Source organism: Pezoporus wallicus, unplaced genomic scaffold (genome assembly GCF_028554395.1).
Source record: "Pezoporus wallicus isolate ANWC-B61680 ecotype Strahan unplaced genomic scaffold, APGP_CSIRO_Pwel_v1 contig_13954, whole genome shotgun sequence".
NCBI lineage: Eukaryota > Metazoa > Chordata > Aves > Psittaciformes > Psittacidae > Pezoporus > Pezoporus wallicus.
This window is the reverse complement of record NW_026638000.1, coordinates 333,131-352,811: the sequence shown is the minus strand read 5'-3', so window position 1 is coordinate 352,811 and position 19,681 is coordinate 333,131. Positions and strand designations below refer to the sequence as shown.

At 48.8% G+C, this 19,681-nt stretch overlaps 1 protein-coding gene across 2 annotated transcripts in view; it reads left to right on the top strand.

The window, feature by feature from the left end:
* The window catches only part of INPP5A (inositol polyphosphate-5-phosphatase A), a 206,193-nt gene that overhangs the window by 45,707 nt on the left and 140,805 nt on the right, over positions 1 to 19,681 (top strand). For both annotated transcript variants that reach the window (XM_057408655.1, XM_057408656.1), the window contains exons 2-4: positions 3,668 to 3,709; positions 13,343 to 13,443; positions 15,718 to 15,805. In XM_057408655.1, coding sequence (XP_057264638.1) covers positions 3,668 to 3,709; positions 13,343 to 13,443; positions 15,718 to 15,805 — 231 coding nt within the window. The remainder of the gene's footprint in view (positions 1 to 3,667; positions 3,710 to 13,342; positions 13,444 to 15,717; positions 15,806 to 19,681) is intronic.

Sequence of the window (19,681 nt, the reverse complement as noted above, 5' to 3'; positions counted from 1 at the left end):
ACGTTGTGCAGCAGCTCCATAGAAGACATCTGCTGTGGTTGCCAGGTAGTGACTGCTGGGATCCAAAGCAGGAGGAGAAGAAAGCCCCTTTAAAAACAAAACCAACTGTTTCTCCAAATCACTGTTCCTCCACAAGAATCTATTTGCATGCTGCTCCTGCTTTTGACAAATATGTGGGTTAGTTAGATACCTTAATAGCTCAATGTGGCAACGGGAGTGCTGTTAGCAACTTTTAGTTTAATCATTGCTTGTGGTTGAGAACGTGTTCGTGGTCTGCCTTCAAAATGTAGGTGCTGTAGATTTGTTTCATGTAGGTTTGAGATGCTGAATTTTCTAGGGATCTCTGAGTCTTCTGTGAGTGTCCGTATCTCCTCCAGTGGAGGTATGGATCAGGACAGTGACGCTCTCTGCACGTATCTGTTATCCAAGTGTCTCAAAGCTGTCATGGGGATATGTCACTAGTGTTGCCCATCTCGTCCCAGGCTGGGTAGTGGAGGCAGAGCAAGCGTGTTGTTGGCTTTCTGCTGTGATTAATCTTGCAGGGCCACAGGGCAGAGAATGATCCAGTGATGCCCACTACATCTCCAAGTGTAAGAGCTAGGACCATCTGGGTTTGCACTCCTGTTCACCAGTTCCTGCTGCTTCAGTCTGAGTCCACATCAGTTGGTGTTCTGATGGTGGTGTATTGCTGTGAAGTCCAGCTATGTGCCCTTGGCACTTCCCATAGGCAGTGTCCCAGGGCATCAGCAGGACTGGGAGCCCGGGAAGCAAAATCCAGCAACCGCCCATCCCCTCTGGGGAGTGGAATCACTGCTCCTCCTGGTAACAGGCCTTGGCTTCGGGTGCTGCGCTGGGAGGGGGCCGGGGCTTGTAGGAGAGTTGGGTCATGGCTTCGGGTCCCTGTGCTGTGAGGAGCCCCCGCAGGCTGCTGGTCCAGCGCTGCTGTCGCTGCTCGCTTTGGGCTCCAGTTCTTCAGTACTTGATCTGATTGCTCAAACCCAGCCCCAAGGAGCTGGGGGCTGGGGGCCTGGAGCCCTTTTGTCAGCTTCCCTCTGATGTACCAGTGGTTTTCCTGTTCAACCTCATGTTTCCATTTAGTCATGTAGCAAATGGGGGAACTTCTACCACTTGCAGTAGCGTTTAAAAACAAAAGCAAGGGTGTGCTTTATTTTCTCCCCTGGGATTCCTCGAGTATAAATAACTTCACATATTCTGATCGGTAGCAGTTCCTTCTCCCTTAAAAAGCTGCAGCCAGTGTACGTTATCACCAGTGGCTGGTGCCACCCTTAGTCACAGCTTTGCACTGTGCTTGAACTGAAAAGCTCAAAACCTGCTCAATAAAAATCTTATGTTTAACATAGATTCTGTCTGAAACTGGTTGAGGCTCTCAGTGCAGAGCCCTGTGCTCGGGGGCATTCCCCCAAGCCCAGGTTTGAATTCTTTGGGATCTCATGTCCCCTGTCATTTAGCTCCTGTCTGTAAATAGAGGCTGAAGTGGGCTTTGTTTGTCTTCAGGGACTTTCCAGAACTAACTGACTTCTGCCATTCTTAAAGCATAGATGGACCCCAGGGCATCTTCCAACCGGTAGAAATAAAACAGAGAAGTGAGGGGTGTGTGGGGTGGGGTTTGTAACATAAAATTGCCTGTTACTTAGTGAGTAAGGCCCCACTGTGTGTTCTGAACAGATACACAGCCCTGCTCACGTCTGCTTGTGCCCAACGCAGGACTTGCTCATTGCGTTTCTGTAGCTACCAGAAAATGTTGATTTCGCAATCCCCAAGACCTTGTGTTATTCATAGTTTGAATCTGGCCTTTCAAAATCATGTTCCCATTTCAGATCTGGTTTGTAGAGTGATAGAAAAACCCCAAACCAGTCAATCCTGTGCTGTCTTTGTAACTCTACATTAGAAGTCTCCTGTAAATCCTGGTTTGCTTGTTTTGTCATTGCTGCTTTATGAAAGCAACAGTCCTTACTGTTACTCGGTGGGTTTTGTTGGTATGCTCAGAATGAGTAGGAAATGAGTTAAGCTGCTAAATAAGCAGTTAATGGGATGTCATTTTGAGAGCGTCTGCTTATCGCTGCCTGGCTGCCTTCAGTTTTGATCCACGTTGCAGATTCCCTGTTGTGGCTGGGGGCTGGGCTGGGCAGGGGAGGGGTGGGAGGCCTGGATGGTTTGTCCCATACTGAAGCCAAATCTCAAGCCAGGTTCCATCCCGGCTGGCTTCAGGCATGGAGCAAGGAGCCACTGCTCAGGCTCACCCATCCCCTGCCCCGGCAGCAGGGTCCATAGGAGATACTGCTAGAGCTCATCACTGGGACAGGGATTGTTCTAAGGAGTGCAAACATCACCTCTGTGACCGGTAACATCTGAATTCTGGAATCGTCAAGGAGTGATCAACAGAAGGGAGGTGGCAGAGAGCAAGGGACAAACGTGGTGCTTTTGGTCCCTCACCTCCCAGAAAGCTTCTGTCGACTTTGTAGGCTCAGGAGCTGCAGGACTTCCATAGGTTTGGCGAGAAAAATCTTACTTACACTCTTTGCAAATCTGCGCAGCCACCTATGGGCAATTCTCCAAGCAACGAGTCAGTAGAAATGATTAAAGTTGTATCCAGCTACTCGAAATTAACACACTTGATGGCAAATAGAGCAAAGCAGGAATTCCATGTCTCTGTATCTGCCACAGGCAGCTGGTGTCACGACGGTTACTAAAGGGAGGTTGTTGAGGCATCGCTCTGGTTTTCAGTTCAATACGTTTTCCTGCCTCCCACAGATCCTGAATTTCCTCCTGCTGCTGAGAGAAAAGTCTGATTTGGGTTTTATTCCCCACTATGATGTAAAAATTGTCCAGAAGCAGTGTTGTTGAAGATAGAACTCAACTAATGTTTCTCTTGTAGCTGTACATTTAATGTGTGCAGATCAGTTATCTCCTCCAGATCCACATCCGGGGTGGGCTGTGTTTCTGAAAGGGCAGAACTTTGTACTTCGTGTATTTTTGCTGCTTCAGTTTTCGTAACTTCTGGGGCAATCTGGAGATGCTTCTCCCATTTTATCCTTGACTCTGATGTGCTTGAGCATCTCACAGAAGCATGGTTTTTGCTCAAGGCCAAGTCATTAGAAGTAAATCCATGTAGCTGGAAGCTCAGATTGCAAGATATGGTATCAGCAGGTCATGTACAGCAATGAACACGTACAACTAAAAGCACATACTTCAACATGTATCGAGGCTGTTGATTTAATTACTTGACAATCATGTATGTGTGTGAATGTTGTGAAGCCAGGTACAAAATGTACCTTCTTAGGGAAAATCTGAGGAGAGGGGACTCAGAAACTAAAAGCAGAGGTTTGTCATTGGTGCTCATGGAGGAATATCCCAGTGTCTATGCTTTATTTTCTTTATTTGTGGAAAAAACTCCCCCCTTGAATGCACTAAGGAAAGCCAGAACCCCAGCCTGGTTTGTGTTGGAAGGGACCTTAAAGCTCCTCCAGTTCCAACCCCTGCCAGGGGCAGGGACCCCTTCCACTGGAGCAGCTTGCTCCCAGCCCCTGTGTCCAACCTGGCCTTGAGCACTGCCAGGGATGGGATATTGTTACAAAATACTGTTTCCAGTTGGTATTCAAATACATTTCTCCTCTTGTTCATGGTTTGCTTTTGTTTTGTTTTTCAGCCGGAAAATCTCCAGAAGAATTGGCTCCGGGAATTTTACCAGGTAAGGTGAAGCTTTGTTTCCCATGGAGCTCTGCGCTCACTTGTTTATTGGCATAATGAACAATGTCGAGATGTTCTGCTTTGTGAAGCTGAAGTCACGAAGTAGTTTACAGTCAAACCCAGGAGCCTAGTGCAGCCTCTGACCTCTATTGCAATGATACAGAATACGGCAAATTGAAGGATTTGCAGAAGCCTGAGATGCAGGAACCAGTCTCACGTTCTTCACTGTCTGTCAGCTTCACACATGATTCATCTGTTTGTTTTTCTTCATGCATCTTGATTGATTACTGCTGTAAGCACGTGATGTTCAAGCGCTGCTTGCTCAGCCAGTCCTGGTTTAAACCTTTTCCATATCTTCTGGGAAGACTCCTCCTGTGAATACAAACAAATAGAGGTCTTTTCTTGGCTGTTTTGATTTTATTTGATTTAGGTCACTGCATATTTCTCTCCATCATGTTATTTATTTTTGCATCTTTATCGGGGAGACTTAGGATATGTTCACTCGTTTACAGAGCAGGGTCAGCGCTGCGGAAACGATTCCAAATAGTTTGTGGAAAACAGGAAGAGGAGGGGAAACAAATGAGCAGCAGCAATAGTATCCTAGAGCAGGCACCAGAGTGTGTAACTGGACGTGGGCTGTCTTTGGTGCAGTTAATATTGTGTATATGAATGCCCGAATAGGAAGCAAATGATTCAGTGACACTCCCATGTGGCTATCAAGTGTGTGGTCTGGGCCAGTGATAGTGGAGCTGGAGTAGACCTGACCCCATCCCTCAGCTGCGGTGGTTTTGCTGTGTCCACTGTCCCTGTGTGCCGCTGCCATCAGAGAAAGGTGCATTTGAAAGGAAAACCAGAATTAAGGAAGCAAAGGGTGGTGAGTCTGCTGGGGGTGACGGGCAGCGCTGGGCGTGCTGGGAGGATCTGGGCTGTCCAGCAGCCTTGAACCCTTTTCCTCCCCACAGCCAGCAGCAGGACAGCTGGTTCCACGTGCTCACAGCGCAGTAGCAAGTGGAATAAAACTTGGTAAGAGCTCCTGGGAAGAGCTGCTCCAGCAGCGCCAGCCCCATCCCCGCAGCACCCCGCACACACAACAGCTCCACAGGCTGTGTAGTTCAGGGTTTGAGTCCTGGCGGCTCTGTGCAAGGCCTCTGCAAAGCGCAGCTCACGAGGAGGGATGGAAAATGACTCTTCGTGAACTGAAACCCAGGGAAACCGCAGACCGCGAGTGTTTTCCATCCTCCTGAGGAGCCCAGCTTGCGCACGTCGCTGTGGCAGTGCAGCTCGCGAGAGCCAGGTCTTGTGCTCCGCTCAGAACCACCTCCACAGAAAGCAAACACAGTAGAATGTTTCTAGAGATTAACCACAGGATGGAAAGGTGTCTGAGTGGACAACAAAGAGCACATCGGTGAAGGAGCTTTTTGCTGGCTTGTTTTGAAGTTCCGGTAAATTAAAGTCAGGGATTTTAATGGCTGTGATGTGGAAATTCAAGTCATTTTTCTACTTTTTCATTGATGTAGATGCTGTATGTGTTTCTGAGAATGCAGTAGCATATGGAGGACTAAAATAACATCCAAATGTCACATACTAAAATTTTTAAACCATTGATCTGCAGATATCCTACATTATTAACAGGAAAAATATGGAAAATCCGATGCTGTTAAATTAAAGAGTTTGTCCAAGAAATACAAACAGGGAAAAATGTTTAAAACAATCTTTCAGGGCTGTTTTTAATGACAACTTGCAGTGTGGCAGCCCATAAAGCTTTTGCTGACAGCACAGTTGATGCAGCTGAGACATGTTGGTTTGTCTGATCTGGTTTCCCTGGATTCATTGCTCTCTGGTCTTGTCCACGTGGCACCTGCGCTTTGGGTGACAGCTGACTTGTTGTTTTAGAATGGACTGAACTATCCAATACTGGGTGGCTTTGTACCAGTTCACTCTTACTGGCTGCTCTTCCCCCAAGGAAAAGTAAAACCAAATGAAGGAGGAGTTCAGCTGAGCTCGGTTCCAGATATTTATAGGTACTGGCTTTTGGCGTGCTCCCCAGAGCTGGGGCTGGCGGGGCCCTTCCCAGGCATGTCATGTAGCACTGGAACAGCAGCGGCCTTGAGGCAGTGCTGACAACAGGCTCCTAGGAGGAAAGAGCAGCCTGGATCTCGGACACTTGCTTGTTTCCCATTGCGAAATTTATAGTGCAGCTTTTCCTGCTGCCTGCTCTGCTTTTTCCATTTGATCTGATGGGTGAATGCATGGTGTTTGTCTGGGGGCTTCGTAACACTTCGCTGTGTGATATCAGCCATAGGTGGTGTGTTCTCATTACATGTAGGTAAACAAGAAGGCTTGAAGCCAGCAAGCTTTTGCAAACAGAGGTAGTAGAAAGTCAGCATCTCTGGTAGTGCTCTAGTAGTGAGGTACCTTAGGAATGAGAGAAGGCCTCTGAAAAATCCATCCCTCTGTCCCTGAATGCTCAACAAATACATCACCTGATTAAAACATGGGATCACCAAACACATCCACCACGTGACTGAGGAGCACCATGTTCCTTCTCCTGTGAATACAGCATCAACTTCAAAGTCGGTGTATTTGACATCACCTGTGAAGCAGAAACAAACAGATGTCAGCTTTCCTCCCATGCTTCTCCTTTCCTCCCTGTTCTCCGTCCCCCTCCCAGAGGTAGTGCATGAAGAACACGTTTGCTCATGTGATGTCCACCTCAAAGGTGAGACCTAACCTGCCCAAGCTGCTGCCTCTGCCTTGGTGCAGGCTAAAGTGGTGATTGCCTGAAGGTGTAGAGTCTTCTGAGCATCTATTGTTGTTTAGTGATACCTTCAGAAGGAGCACAGAGTATGTGAATTTGTGATCTGTGTGTGCTGGGATTCCTCAGATCTGTGTTTTCAGCTTTCCTCTGTGAGGCCAGGAAGTACCTGTTCTGTAGGGACCTGGAGAGTTGTGTTCAATTCATGTCCACAAGCTAAGCTTTAGGAGCTTGCCGTCTTGAAATACGGCTGAGGGTTGGCCCAGGTTTTTGCCTTTTATAACCTTCCGGCCTCCCCACTTAGCATCACTGCGCTAATTCTGTAGTTAGTGAATGTGAGCAAGGCAGCCAGCAGTATCTCTGAGTCTTCTCTTTCCTCAAGGCATTTGCTCGTTTAGAATCTTGGTAATCTCTGTGGTAGCACTGTCAGTTACTTTCAATGTTGTGGATTTGCAGGCTCTTCTGGTTCAGTTTAGGCTCTGGCATAAGAGAGTCACGTATTGCAGGTATCTTGTGCAGGCAGCTGACAGCGTTTGCTCAGTTGGATGCTTTTGGCAGCCCTGGTCAGAACAGGCTCTAGGCCACCAAAATCTTCAGAAGGTGTGGGAATTATGTCTCTGGTTTTACAAAAGACTCTGTTATTTTTCCATGGTTAAAAATAAGGCAGAACGGAAGCTGAGGTTGGAAGCTGAATGTCCCTGAAGGCAGGGAATACTGCCTGAGGATGAGAGGTGGTGGAATCGGTGTCCCTGCTGCAGGTGTTCACACACGGTGTAGCTGAGGCCCTCAGTGTCATGGGTTAGTGGTGGCCTAGGCAGTGCTGGGGAATGGCTGGACTTGGTGATCTTAAAGGTCTTTTCCAACCTACTTGATTCTCTGATTCTCTGATAACATATCTATGAGAAGAGTTACCCGACCTGCTGGGCTTCATATTTAGGGAAGGAGGAGAGCAAACAAGCCATTGTTTCACTAAAAATCACCTAAATATCACACAGGCGTGGTTAAGAGAAGACAATTCTCTCTCAGGAGTGTCTTTGCTGGGGAAGTTCTCTCGTGCCCATGCAGTGAATGGTTGCCCTGTCAGAGCTTTGCTGCTGACTTCGGGCTCTGGGGTGACCTGCACTTTCACCAATCATGTGGGCATGGAGTGAAAGGCACGAGGTGGTCGGTGTGTTCTGGAACAGCTCTGCACCTCAAACACTTTGGTCTGAGCTGAAGGAATGTGTGAGTGTTTTGCAGAGGGCAGCAGGATGGTTACTGGGGTTGGAAAGATGTCCTGTGGCTCCAGGGTGGGCAGGGTTTGCTCCAGTGTCTGGTGTCCAAAGCAGAAAACAGGATTTGTGCAAAACTATTTGCAAAAACAAGCAAAAATCTGCTGGACTCCAGATAAGCCTTGCAAGCCAGTGTGTTGTGTCATGGGAAGGGGAAGGCTCCTGAAGGGGAAACCTTAGAGCAGCTCCAGTGCCTAAAGGGGCTGCAGGAAAGCTGGAGAGGGGCTTGGGACAAGGGATGTAGGGACAGGCCAAGGGGAATGGCTTTAACCTGCCCGAGGGGAGACTGAGATGAGCTCTTAGGCAGAAGCTCTTCCCTGTGAGGGTGCTGAGGCGCTGGCACAGGGTGCCCAGAGAAGCTGTGGCTGCCCCATCCCTGGCAGTGTTCAAGGCCAGGTTGGACACAGGGGCTTGGAGCAAGCTGCTCCAGTGGAAGGGGTCCCTGCCCATGGCAGGGGTTGGAGCTGGAGGAGCTTTGAGGTCCCTTCAACCCAAACCAGGCTGGGGTTCTGTGAAATCAGTGAATGGAGGAAAGCTGCCTTACAGGGACACAGGATTCAGTGAAGTCCTAGTGCTGGGGATTGCACCTCATCTTTTGTACTGAGTAGTTACTGGTAACTTGGGTCTTCACTATTTTAGTTTAGGCTCCCATCCTCTTTTCAGTAGAAACTCTCTTAACCAAAACACACCTTGGAAACAAGGAGGGAAAGTGGCTGTTCTGAGGAGAGAGAAAACAGGTTGTGAGAATGGTGCTTTGGAGCATTCTGCGTGTGATGGGAACGGGTTGGTGCTCGACAGGAAACTGGAGGATTTTATGAACTCGATTTATGCAAATAGAGCATTCACAGAACATGCAAATGGGTGTCTTGCTCACCCCAGGTGTGTGGAGTGACTCTGCCCAGGCTCACAGCCTTAATGTCGGCTTGCGGGACAAAAATACAGGGGAACAAGAAGTTTCAAGAGCAACCAAAGAGCTGTTTGCAAGGGCCGTAGGACCCATGGGAAGGACTTTTACTGTTTTATTTACTTATGGGGTTTCTCCCTCTCACCCCTTCCTTCCCCATCCCTTGTACTCTCCTCAGCTGCATCGTGCCTGGGGTTTGGGGTTGGAGGAGTTCAGCGGCTGGAGCTATTCAGACTCTTGGCTAACTTTAGCAACAACCCTTTTGTGTAGCATTCCTGGCAGACAGTCACTTTAGATGAAAATGTGGAGGCAGAGGGTGATTTCATCACTCCCCCCCAGTGCAGTTTTCCATGCTGCTTAATGTGTTTGAGAGTGTTTAGAGCCTGTACTTGTAGTAATACAGAAGTTAAAAGTTTACCTAAAAGCTAAAGGTCATCTTGGTGCTGCTGCATGGAAACAGTGTGTGTTATTAGCCTCCTTAAAGAAAGGAGAAGAAAAACAAACCAAACCCCAGCCACTCAAAGGAGGTTGTTTAGTTATTTTAGTGGCCTTAAACCTGTCTAACTAGAAGGGGTGATAAACACCCTGCGCTGACCCAGCAAACCTTGGGACGTGAGATCTTGGGCCTGTCTCAGGTGGGACCTTCACCTCAGGTGGGGTTGTTGGGGTTTGTGTGTGTCTGATGTACACTGCGCCCGCACCCAGCAGTGAGGGCCATGTGGAGAGCCCTTCATGCTGGGCTCAGGCACCCCTCAGCATGGGCGTTATCATCCATCCTGTCCCATGTCCAAAGAGACAAGGACCTGAGGAATGGGCAGAGGCCAGCTTCAGGGATTCACCAGTTTTGTATTTGTGCTTGTCTGTGCTGGAGCATCTTGCTGAGTTACCTGTATCCCAAACCAAGCTCCATTCGGGGTTTCCTGTGCACTGTTTTTTTTTGTCCAGAAGTTGAGAATAATGCCCAACTTTGTGAACACATTGTGCTGGTGTAGATGCAAATTCAGTGTTTGTGTGATCTTTAACCTCTGGTAACTGTGAGTTTCCTACTCTGAAGTATTCATTACTCATTATTATGTACTATTTGTTCTTTCATAACCGTAGAAAACTTGTAAAAGGTAATGAAGCAGAGCCACTTGGTCTTAGTTGGAGGGTATTTATTATCTGAGAGGATGTAACTAATATTCAGGTATGCTTTTGTGGTTTAACCTCCAAGGAAAGCCACAAAGGCTTCACTGCTGCTAAGCCACTGCTGCTTCCTCATTAAAAAATGGCATATAACTTTATTCTTCTTTAATACCTGCTGTGATCAAGCTCTGAAGGATTTGAATGCAAACAACCTGTGCCCTGCATCTCAGTGCAGTGCCTGGAGTTTTCTCTAAGTTGCTGTCAGCGTTTCCTCCAGGCAGGACTCCCAGTTCAAGGCTCCCTGTTACTCATCAGTCAGAGATGTGGGAGAGCTTCTGCCTAGATCTTCTTTGAAACCGTTTGTTTTGTTTTGTCTTATCAGCTATTAGTTCTATTAGCTGTGTAAGGAGAGAGCTTACTGAAGCAAACTGCAAACTGTAGCAGTTTGAGTGAGCAACACAACACAGCATGGTTTTGCTGTGTTTGCAATAAGCAGTTCTTGATGTTGTTGCTTTGAAGCAGTAAGAGTTGGGTATGTTTGCTCTGCAAGATTAAATAGTTGCAAGTGTTTCCTAATTATGGCAATTTCATAGAGTTATCCAAGTAGATAAGATCAGAACTTGGAAGCCAAAACTGATTTGGAGCAATAAAGCACACAGAGAGTTGGGACTGCATGTTATTAGGGACCACAAATGAACTCTGTTACAAGTTTGACTGTGGAGGCTGTGTTTGGTTAATATTTATCTCCGAGATAGTGAAGAAAATGATCCAACAGGTTAAACTTCATAAAGATGCTTGATTATTAGTTGATCAACAATGGACGCTTGGGTGCCCATCCCACTGCTGCGGCTCGTCAGAGTTTAACACCTTTGAACATAGAGGAGCTGGTCTTGGACTTTGGTTTCCACAGCTTAGTGCGGCTCTTAGCTTTCTGTTCAACAGCTCTTGCTGGAAAGTAAAGTAAACTTTTAGACGTTTCTGGAAATTCCCCTGAATGTTGGTAGTTGTAGCCAAAACCTGCTTTTTGTGTGATCAGAATCCCTTCAGATGTGTGTCCTGTTCAGGGCCTGTCTGGTGTTGGACAAGATACACAAGAAAAACTTCTGCAGCAAAGCTTTATCTTAAGTGTAAATCTATAAAATCAGCTGGTATTAATATAAGCTTTCAGAGTTACATCAAGTATCAAAGGCAAAGGATGCTCATGTCCCAGCCAGGTGGTATTTATTGCGTTCTCTATGTTTTTTAGCCATCTGTTCTGCAGTCCATTTCTGTCCGTCCCCCCCTGTGTCCGTCCCCCCCCCCCAACCCCCAGTTGGACTTACCATTGGGTCCTGCTCCAGCTCATTCCCAGTTCTTGCTGGTGACAGCCTGGTTTTAAAGCAGGAAAGCTGTGTATCACAGTTGGACACTGGCACTATTGACCTGAGCGAAGCGCACAAAGATCCACGAGGGCGGATGTGGGAGGAATATTTACTTTTTTCCTTTATATAGTAACACTTGTTGGTGGCTGAGCTCAGAATGCTTCACCGAGCAGGTCGGTGTCAAGATTTGTTTCGATGATGGGGAAGCTGAAGTACAGAAGAGAAAGTGACTTGTCTGAAGTCACTTGGGAACCAGCAGCTGTTTTCTCCTCTTTGCAAGTCTAACCTGTCTTAGGTTAGACGTGCTGTGACGTGCTGCCTTCACTGTGGGATCTGTGTGCTCCTGCTGGCTCTGGTGTTCATGAGCAGCTGCCCCTCGTGTGCCGGGGCGCCGGCTCCGGTCTCTGTTGAAGAGACTTGTCCAAAGGAGTCCCCAGGACAGGATGAGCCACCAGCCAGTGGCAGGACCAGGGCGTTGACTGCCCCTTTTGTGCTGGATGGGCACATGGGATGTGTGCTCCGGGGAGCCCCCCCAGCCGGGACAGGCACTGTCACCCACTGCTTGCGGGCTGTGGGGCACCTGCTGTCAGAAGGAGGTGCCTGTGAAGAGCAGGGTGCTCACGTTTGCCTTGTGCTCCATGGCAAGCTGCTGCATTTCAGGTTTTGCTAATCTTGAATCCATTGCCTTTGAGCTTGATTTTCTGATGAGAGAATCAGTGTGGTCGTGGTGAGGAGCTGTGTGCTCTGTCCTCAGATCAAACGACAATTTCTTTCTACCCTGGCTTAGAAGAAGCATTTTAAGAGACCTTTTTACAGTAATCTTGGTCACTATTGATTTGCATAATTAAAAACACGACTGCAAAAGTTTACTGCATCTGTCCCTTGTCAGAGCTGCAGGGTACCAGCAGCAAAGAAACAAGCACAGAAGCAGGGCTATCCCTGTTATTTTTACAGTTACTCTGCATCATGTGTGCTGAGGTTATTGCTCTCTCAGTAACCATGCCCATCTCCTGCACCTCTGTTTGCTGCCCTCCCCAGCACAAGAGGGGGGACAGGATGTTGTGTGTGTGTGTGCCCCCCCCCCCCCATAGCAAGCCCTGTCCCTGGGGTCCAAAGCCTGAAGAGAGAGGAGTTCATTCATTATTCTTCCTGAAGCAGCTCGGGGAAACCAGGCTGTTCCTCCTGGGAATGGCCACAGGGTCAGCATGGCCCTTGTGGTGGTGGGGAGAGCCAAGTGCCACCCAGTCACAACTAACAGCATCTTGTACAGCAGCTTTTTAATGTGTTCCTACCCCGTAGAGTAGCTGGTTATTCTGGACTTTAAGTTACCCTTTTAAAAAGTGCAAATAGTTCTGAGGCTTGTGTGCATTCATTCACAAGATGATGATAAGACATGAAATACAAGTTGTAGGACTCAGTATCAACAGGGAGACCTTTTTAGACGTATTGTTTGCAATGTTCAGTTTAGAAAAGTTATTAGGACAGAATGCATTGAATGTGTGTTAAAGCAACAGCAAACTTATAAATACTGTCTCTGATTTGATGCCTAACCCAAAAAGCGTATGTTGCAGGGGTCTTAGTATGGTAATTGCATCCTGGTGCTGACTATTTAGTATTTAAGATACTCGCATTATGCAGGACTAACACTTGAAATAGTGCGATGTATTTACAAGCCTCCTTCATTAGATACATGTGTATATATACTGTAGTATGTGTGTGATTTACCTAGATGTTTCTGTAAATAAGGTACTTCATAAATGAACCCATCTGATGTGACACCTGATGAGCATTCTGCCATGAGCTAATGCCAGATACTTTCTGAAAGTGAAAAAAAATCCAGCACTTAATGAATGAATTCAGGTGTTTTGAACTTGGTTGGAACTCAGTTCCAGCTCCCAGACAGGCAAATGTTTTGATCATCTCCATGGTGTTAGGTCCTCTCTGAGGTGAGCTGGAAGAGTTTGTTTTAAATGCCAAGGAACTAATTCATAGCTTAGAAAAGAAAATATAATCTAAAAATACTAGATACAATTATTGTGTCTTAGGAGTCTTTCATGTGCATAACAAATGATGCTGCTCTAATTGCTGATGACTGTTCTGCTGTTACTGCTCAGGTAGCAGCTGATAGTCCTCAGAAATAGCATGTCTGGATTTGTCACTTGTGTGATAATAGCTGTGGATGCAACTCGGTTAATACTCGTTCATCCGTCTGTTCCAGGTTGTACATGCACACAAGCCCCACTTCATGGCTCTGCACTGTCAAGAATTTGGAGGAAAAAACTACGAAGCTTCCATGTCTCATGTGGACAAGTTTGTGAAGTAAGTGTGGAGGGTTGACCCTGGACGGTGCCCCCAAAGCTGCTCCGTCACTGCCTTCCTCAGCTGGGCAGGGGAGAGAGCACAATGAAAGGCTCGTGTGTTGAGATCAGAACAGGGAGCTCCTTCAGCAATTGCCATTACTGGCGAAACAGACTCGACTTGGGGAAATCAGTTTAATTTACTGGCAATCAAATCAGGGTAGGATAATGAGAAATAAACCCAAATCTGAAAACACCTCCCCCCACCGCTCCTTCCTCCTCTGGGGAGGCCTCCTCACACTCCTCCCCTGCCATGCCACCGGGGCACAGCCTGCCCTCCGTGGTCTGCACCCTGTGCTGCAGGGGAACCTCTGCGATGGCTCCTGGAGCGCCTCCTGCCGCGCTGACCGTGGGGTCTGCAGAGCTGTTCTCTCCCATTTCCTCACTCCTCTTTCCACTGCAGTTGCTGCTGTGCAGCAGCTTTTCCCTTTCCATATATACTTTATTCCAGAGGCACTCCCACCGTTGCTGATGGGCTCAGCCTTGCCTGATGGCAGTTCCATCATGGGGCTGGCTGGCATTGGCTCCGCTGGATGAGGGGAAGCTTCTAGCAGCTTCTCACAGAAGCCACCCCTGTAACTCCCCTCGCCGCTATCAAAACCTTGTCACACAAACCCAATGCAGCAAGTAATTGGCAAGCAGGAGTATGTAATGTGTATATAATTCTAAGTCAAAGTCATTAGACATGTAAAGTTGTAAAAGGTTTTAAGTCTTTTTCAACTCCAGTGTGTTATATGACCTTCAAAGAAGGAAGTGACTAGCCAAGTGTTTCTGCTTTATGTTTGTTAAGAAATCAGAAAAAGTAATAAAAGGCTCCTCTGGCCATGTCCTGGCAAGATAATTGTGCAAGATACAGAATATGTATCTGGCTTGGTGTCATCTCTGAGATGAGGCTTATTATTGCAGAATCAGAGGATGGTTCGTGTTGGAAGGGACCTTAAAGCTCACCCGGCTCCAACCCCTGCCACGGGCAGGGACCCCTTCCACTGGAGCAGCTTGCTCCAAGCCCCTGTGTCCAACCTGGCCTTGAGCACTGCCAGGGATGGGGCAGCCACAGTTGCTGATCTTGTGTTGAGCAGTTCCATGTGTGAGAGCACGGAGGCTCCGCCGCCAGGCCGCGTGTTGTGAGCCCAGCGCCTGCCAGCGGGGGCACGTCCCGGCGGCTGGGACAGCGGGGCTGGGGTCGGGGCAGGCGGTGCGGTGCGGTGCGGGTGATGTGGAGCACAGCTCACGGGCACACCGCAGTCGGTCAGGGCGCGGCGCTCGGAGCTGTAGCTCGGCTGCTCAGGCTGAAGCACATCTCAAATCGATGGATGAGGTTGTTTCCGCCCATGGGGCAGCCAGGAGCCGCGGATGTGCTGGATTGTCAGCTCTCAGCGGAGCCCGTCCTGCTCGAGATGCTTCTGGTAACTGCAGTAACCTCCGTAAAGCCGCCCCGGGTGCCGGAGCACGGCTGGGGCAGAGCCAGAGCGGACCCGGGGCACGGCAGTGGCAGAGCCAGAGCGGACCCGGAGCACGGCCGGGGCAGAGCCAGAGCGGACCCGGAGCACGGCCGGGGCAGAGCCAGAGCGGACCCGGAGCACGGCCGGGGCAGAGCCAGAGCGGACCCGGAGCACGGCCGGGGCAGAGCCAGAGCGGACCCGGAGCACGGCGGGGGCAGAGCCAGAGCGGACCCGGAGCACGGCGGGGGCAGAGCCAGAGCGGACCCGGAGCACGGCCGGGGCAGAGCCAGAGCGGACACGGGGCAAACCAGTGGCAGCGCTCGGCCCGGCCCGGTCGGCGCTCGTCGGGTGCCGGAGCTGCAGTGAGCGGCGATGCGGCAGCGCCCCCTGCTGGCGGCGGCGCGCCCTGCCGGGGACGAGCCTTGCCCGGGCAGCAGAGCGGGGCCGGCCCGGGCCGTGGGGGTCCCGCCGGCCTGCGGGAAGGCAGGGACGGTCCGGAGTGCGGACCGCGGCCTTCGGCGTGAACCGCCCGCGTCTGTGGAGCGCTGTGGCCCTCGGAGCGTTGGGTGCCCCGCGGCCTGTGGAGCGCCGTGACTCCCGCTGCAGGGGCAGCCGGGGCGGTCAGCCCAGCGCCGGCAGGATGGGAGCTGTGGTCCCTCAAGTCCCTGCCGCGCTGAGGTGAAGGCCCGTGGTTCCTGTGGGGGCACTGGGCACCGCACAGGACGGAGAATGCGCTAAAGCAGTGTAGAGTCTCTGAATCTCCCTTTATACTCAAACTCTTCTTTCCCTTCTAGAGAACTGTTATCGAGTGATGCGATGAAGGACTACAACCGAGCTCGAGTTTACCTGGATGAGAACTACAAGTCACAGGAACATTTTACGGTAAATTTCATTTCACAACTTCAACGCCTGGTGAATTTCTTCTGTTAAACCGTTTGGGGTTGTGCATTGTCGGGGTGGAGCTGTTCCCATCACAGTGGGGATTGTGTCTTTGCGGAGGCTGTTTGCTTTGCAGGGTGTGTAAAACGCTGGTTTCACAGCTGTGCGTCCCTTTTAAAATGAGCATCACAGCACACAGAAAGTCTTTTGTTTAAAACTATTGTTTAGGGTTTCTTTCTCCTCCAACAACTAACTTCTTGGTGGGTCAGAGCCACCTTCCATTCAAGACAGCACGTTGTTGACTGATGGTGTGAGAGGTGCTGGCTCTGGAGCATGGGGAGCGAGTGACAGGGCTTGGAGCATGCTCAAGACTTATGTTACCAACATCTGGGGCTGTTCCATGGCCTTTGTGATGCAAAGAGCCAGAGCTCAGGGTTCCGCTGGCGTGTGAGTGATGCGTAGGGAAATGTGACAGCATGTGTGTGGAGCTGCCTGTGTGAAGCAGAGCAGAAGTGGCTGTGCCATCGCTGCAGGGACTGTGCAATGTGCAAACAGGTCTGCTGGTTGTTCAGGTGATGGCTGCTATGTGCAGGAAAACGCTCCTTAGAGGTGAGTCAGTGACATGTCCCATCCGCCCAGGACAGCAGCGGCCTTCTCCCCAGGGTGCTGCTCCCAGGATCCCTCTGGCCCAGGCTCCCCGGTGCCTCTGGGCTCGGCTCCCCAGCGTGAGCTGTGCTGCTGGCCTGATGCACGGAGAGGAGCTGTCAGGGCTCTGCGTGACCAGATTCGCTTTCAGCAGAGGCTCAGGCTGGGTGACCTTCAGAGGCCCCTTCTGGGCTAGACTTATGATGGGACAAAAGGGTAATCACCCATGATCTTCATGTGGGAAACAGTATAGAGTGCAATGCAACCTGTAACTAAATTATTTGTAACTTAGAAACATTGGCCACAGGACTTTATTGTATGAAGTTATTTAACATGAGGCTCATTTGGTTTTGATGCCACTATGGTGGATAAAAAGTTTCCTTTAAGATGTTGACACCAATCCTAGACATAGAGCATCTGCTGTTTGTCTCCACTTTGCAAAGTTCCTGGTTCAAGCAGTAGTGTGGTTTCTTGTTTCACATACTGGCATTATTTTCTAGGCACCGTGTTTTCTTGCAGTATTCCCCAGCCACCTTTGTAGTTCTCCTTTTCGTGTCATAACTGTTACTTTGCATACCTTCTACTCATCCTGTATTTATAAGGCAAGGCTTTCCTGGTTTGTGAAGGTGTCTGTCGTAGCCCCACATGGACTGTTTGTAAATAGCACTTCCTCTACCAGTAAAGCTGCTGATAGAATCAACAGACAGGAAAGTTACTGGGAAATAAGGATGAACGTGGTACCACTGTGCTGGTAAGATGTGTGCAGCAGAGAGGGGGCTCACTGTCTGGGAAGGAGCAGACAAAAGGATTTAGAGGTGGTGGTGGGGAGACTAGAAATGAGCTGCCATTGCAGTGCTGTGGCTCAAGACAGGAAGTGATCCTTGCAAGCATAGATGGTGGGAAAGGACTATGAGGGAGATGGTAACTTTGTCCCCATGTACAGCCACAGTGAAGGCAGCATGGCTGTTCTGGCATCCAGTTCTTGCCTCAGAGCTTGTAAGAGCATAATGAAAAGATGGGGGTGACTTGCAGAATGATGTTTCTGTTTTTTTTCTGTTTAGAGCTGAATCTGTTCAGTGTGGAAAAGAGACAGTCCAGAAGATGAGTGATGATTTAAATGCTGTGTGCTAGAGGAATATGTTTTACCTTCCTGTGTTAAACTACTAGTAGTAATGGCTTGGAACTAAGACAGGAAAACCTAGAAAGGAGAGGATGCACGTTCATGTTGAGCCTCTCAAGCTTTTAACTTCTTGTAGTCTACTTGTTGGCACTTAATGCTGGCCGTCTTCAGACACAGTTCTGAGACTCCTGTTGTGCATCAGATGTTCATAGAAAGGGGTTTTTACACGTGATTTGTACTGGCAGCTCTTCAGCTCCTCTGTCCAGTCTCTGAGTGTATGAGGCTGTGGTGGATGACTGTCTGAGCAGGGATTTCACCACGCTCCTGTGGCCATTTAGGGTAAAGTTTCAGTCTTCTCTCCGGCGAGGTTTGGCTCGCAGGATGTTATGCATCTCCCTGTTTCCTCATTAGTTCTGTTTGATTGCAAAGTTCTTTAACTTCTGTGGGCTTCTTTCCATCCCTTCTAAGGCATGGAATTGGCAGCATATGGTAGCCTGTGATAATTACCTCTCTGTCTTTGAAGTATAAACATGTATCACATATATTGCTGCATAATGCTATTTTCCTCAGAAACAGAGAAGCCCACGTAGTTGCAGTTTGGCCAATGTTCACCCCTGCTGCTCTTATACCCCCTTTTCTGGCAGTTTTGGCAGCACTTCCCCAGTAAAGCTTTCCTTGGCTTGGCTCTTGCAAAGCTACATCAGGCTTTGCTGCCTGTAGTTCCTCAGCTTGGCTGTGTTAGGAATGACAGTAGCCTGCCCCTTCAGCATGCAGCATTTCTGTTCCCATTCAAGGCAACCAGGGACTCAGGGGGTTCTATTTCTCACAGGTGTTGAGATGTGAAAAAAACAATGTGTTAATGAGGTGTCTCTCATGGAGTGATTGGTTTTAAAAACTCTAGTAATTTACTGTATATTAAGGATCAAACCAGTTCATTTTGTATCGACCAAAACACAAATAAAGGTTAATACCAGGCATTTGTCATTTATGGCTGTGTATACCAAATCTGGTGTAGAGCAGACTGGTCTGGGAATTATGTGGAGAGAGCGGGAGGTGTCGTGACTAGGGAGCAAACTGTGGATCGGTTGATCGGTCTCGTTTTGCTGTAGGCGAGAGGATGGAGCCACGTAGGATTCATTGTGCTGAAAACTCCGCGAACAATGAACCAAAACTAAACCACAGCCCCTGGGGTGAGGGGCACTTGTGGGATGCTGCTGGCCCTTGGGCAGCTCACAGCAGGTCTCTCTGGTCCTGGTGGGGTGCTCAGCTTGTGGCCTCCAAGGGAGGGTTTGGGAGGCAGAGGCAGGTCCAAAGGCTCTCCTCCAGGCCAGGCGTTTGGAACAGCAGAGGCTCGGCGGGCGCGCGGGGCAGCACCCAGGAGCACAGGGACGCGGCTCACCTCACCCTTCAGAGCTGCACAGCTCTCTAGAATGTAAAACCCAGCTGAAGATTAATCTCTTGGCAGAAAGCTGCTACATTAGAGCTAATGCTCATCTGCTCAGGAAGATGACAGCGCCGAAGTTAAGAGCTCCCAACAGTTATGAATGAGGCTTGTGGGTGACAACCTTTGCAGGCGTAATGATGGCTTCCCAGAAGCTTCAGATTTAACTAAACAGGCAGCTCTGATCTGTTCCAGTTATAACTGGAAATACTGATGGCAAACTGGTGTGGACAAACGGACTCGTGTGTGAGCCAAAAGTGTCCAGGTACTCAAATGGCTTGGCAGTGCTTTTTAAAGTTCTGCCTCTTGTAGAGCTCTTTAAAACCATGATACAAAATGTAATCTAGAAGATCTTAGTAAGTTATAAATAGATTACCTTATAAAATGTAATTGAGTAGATGTTAGTTTCTGTTGGAGAACGCATTATTAGTGAAAATGACCAAAATAGGTAAAAGTTTGAGAAGCTGAGAAACTCAGCACATTTGTGAGTGCACCCAGTGGACTTCATTCTTAATCAGAAAGGTCTCTGCAGTGGTATTGACTTTTTCCAGTCCTAGCATTTACATTCTCTGTTAATTTTGCTGTACTTGTATATTTCATGTAAAGGGTAAATTATAAATCTTGATTTTTCTATGTGAAGAGTTACTCAGAAGTTCATCAGATCCGACTATTT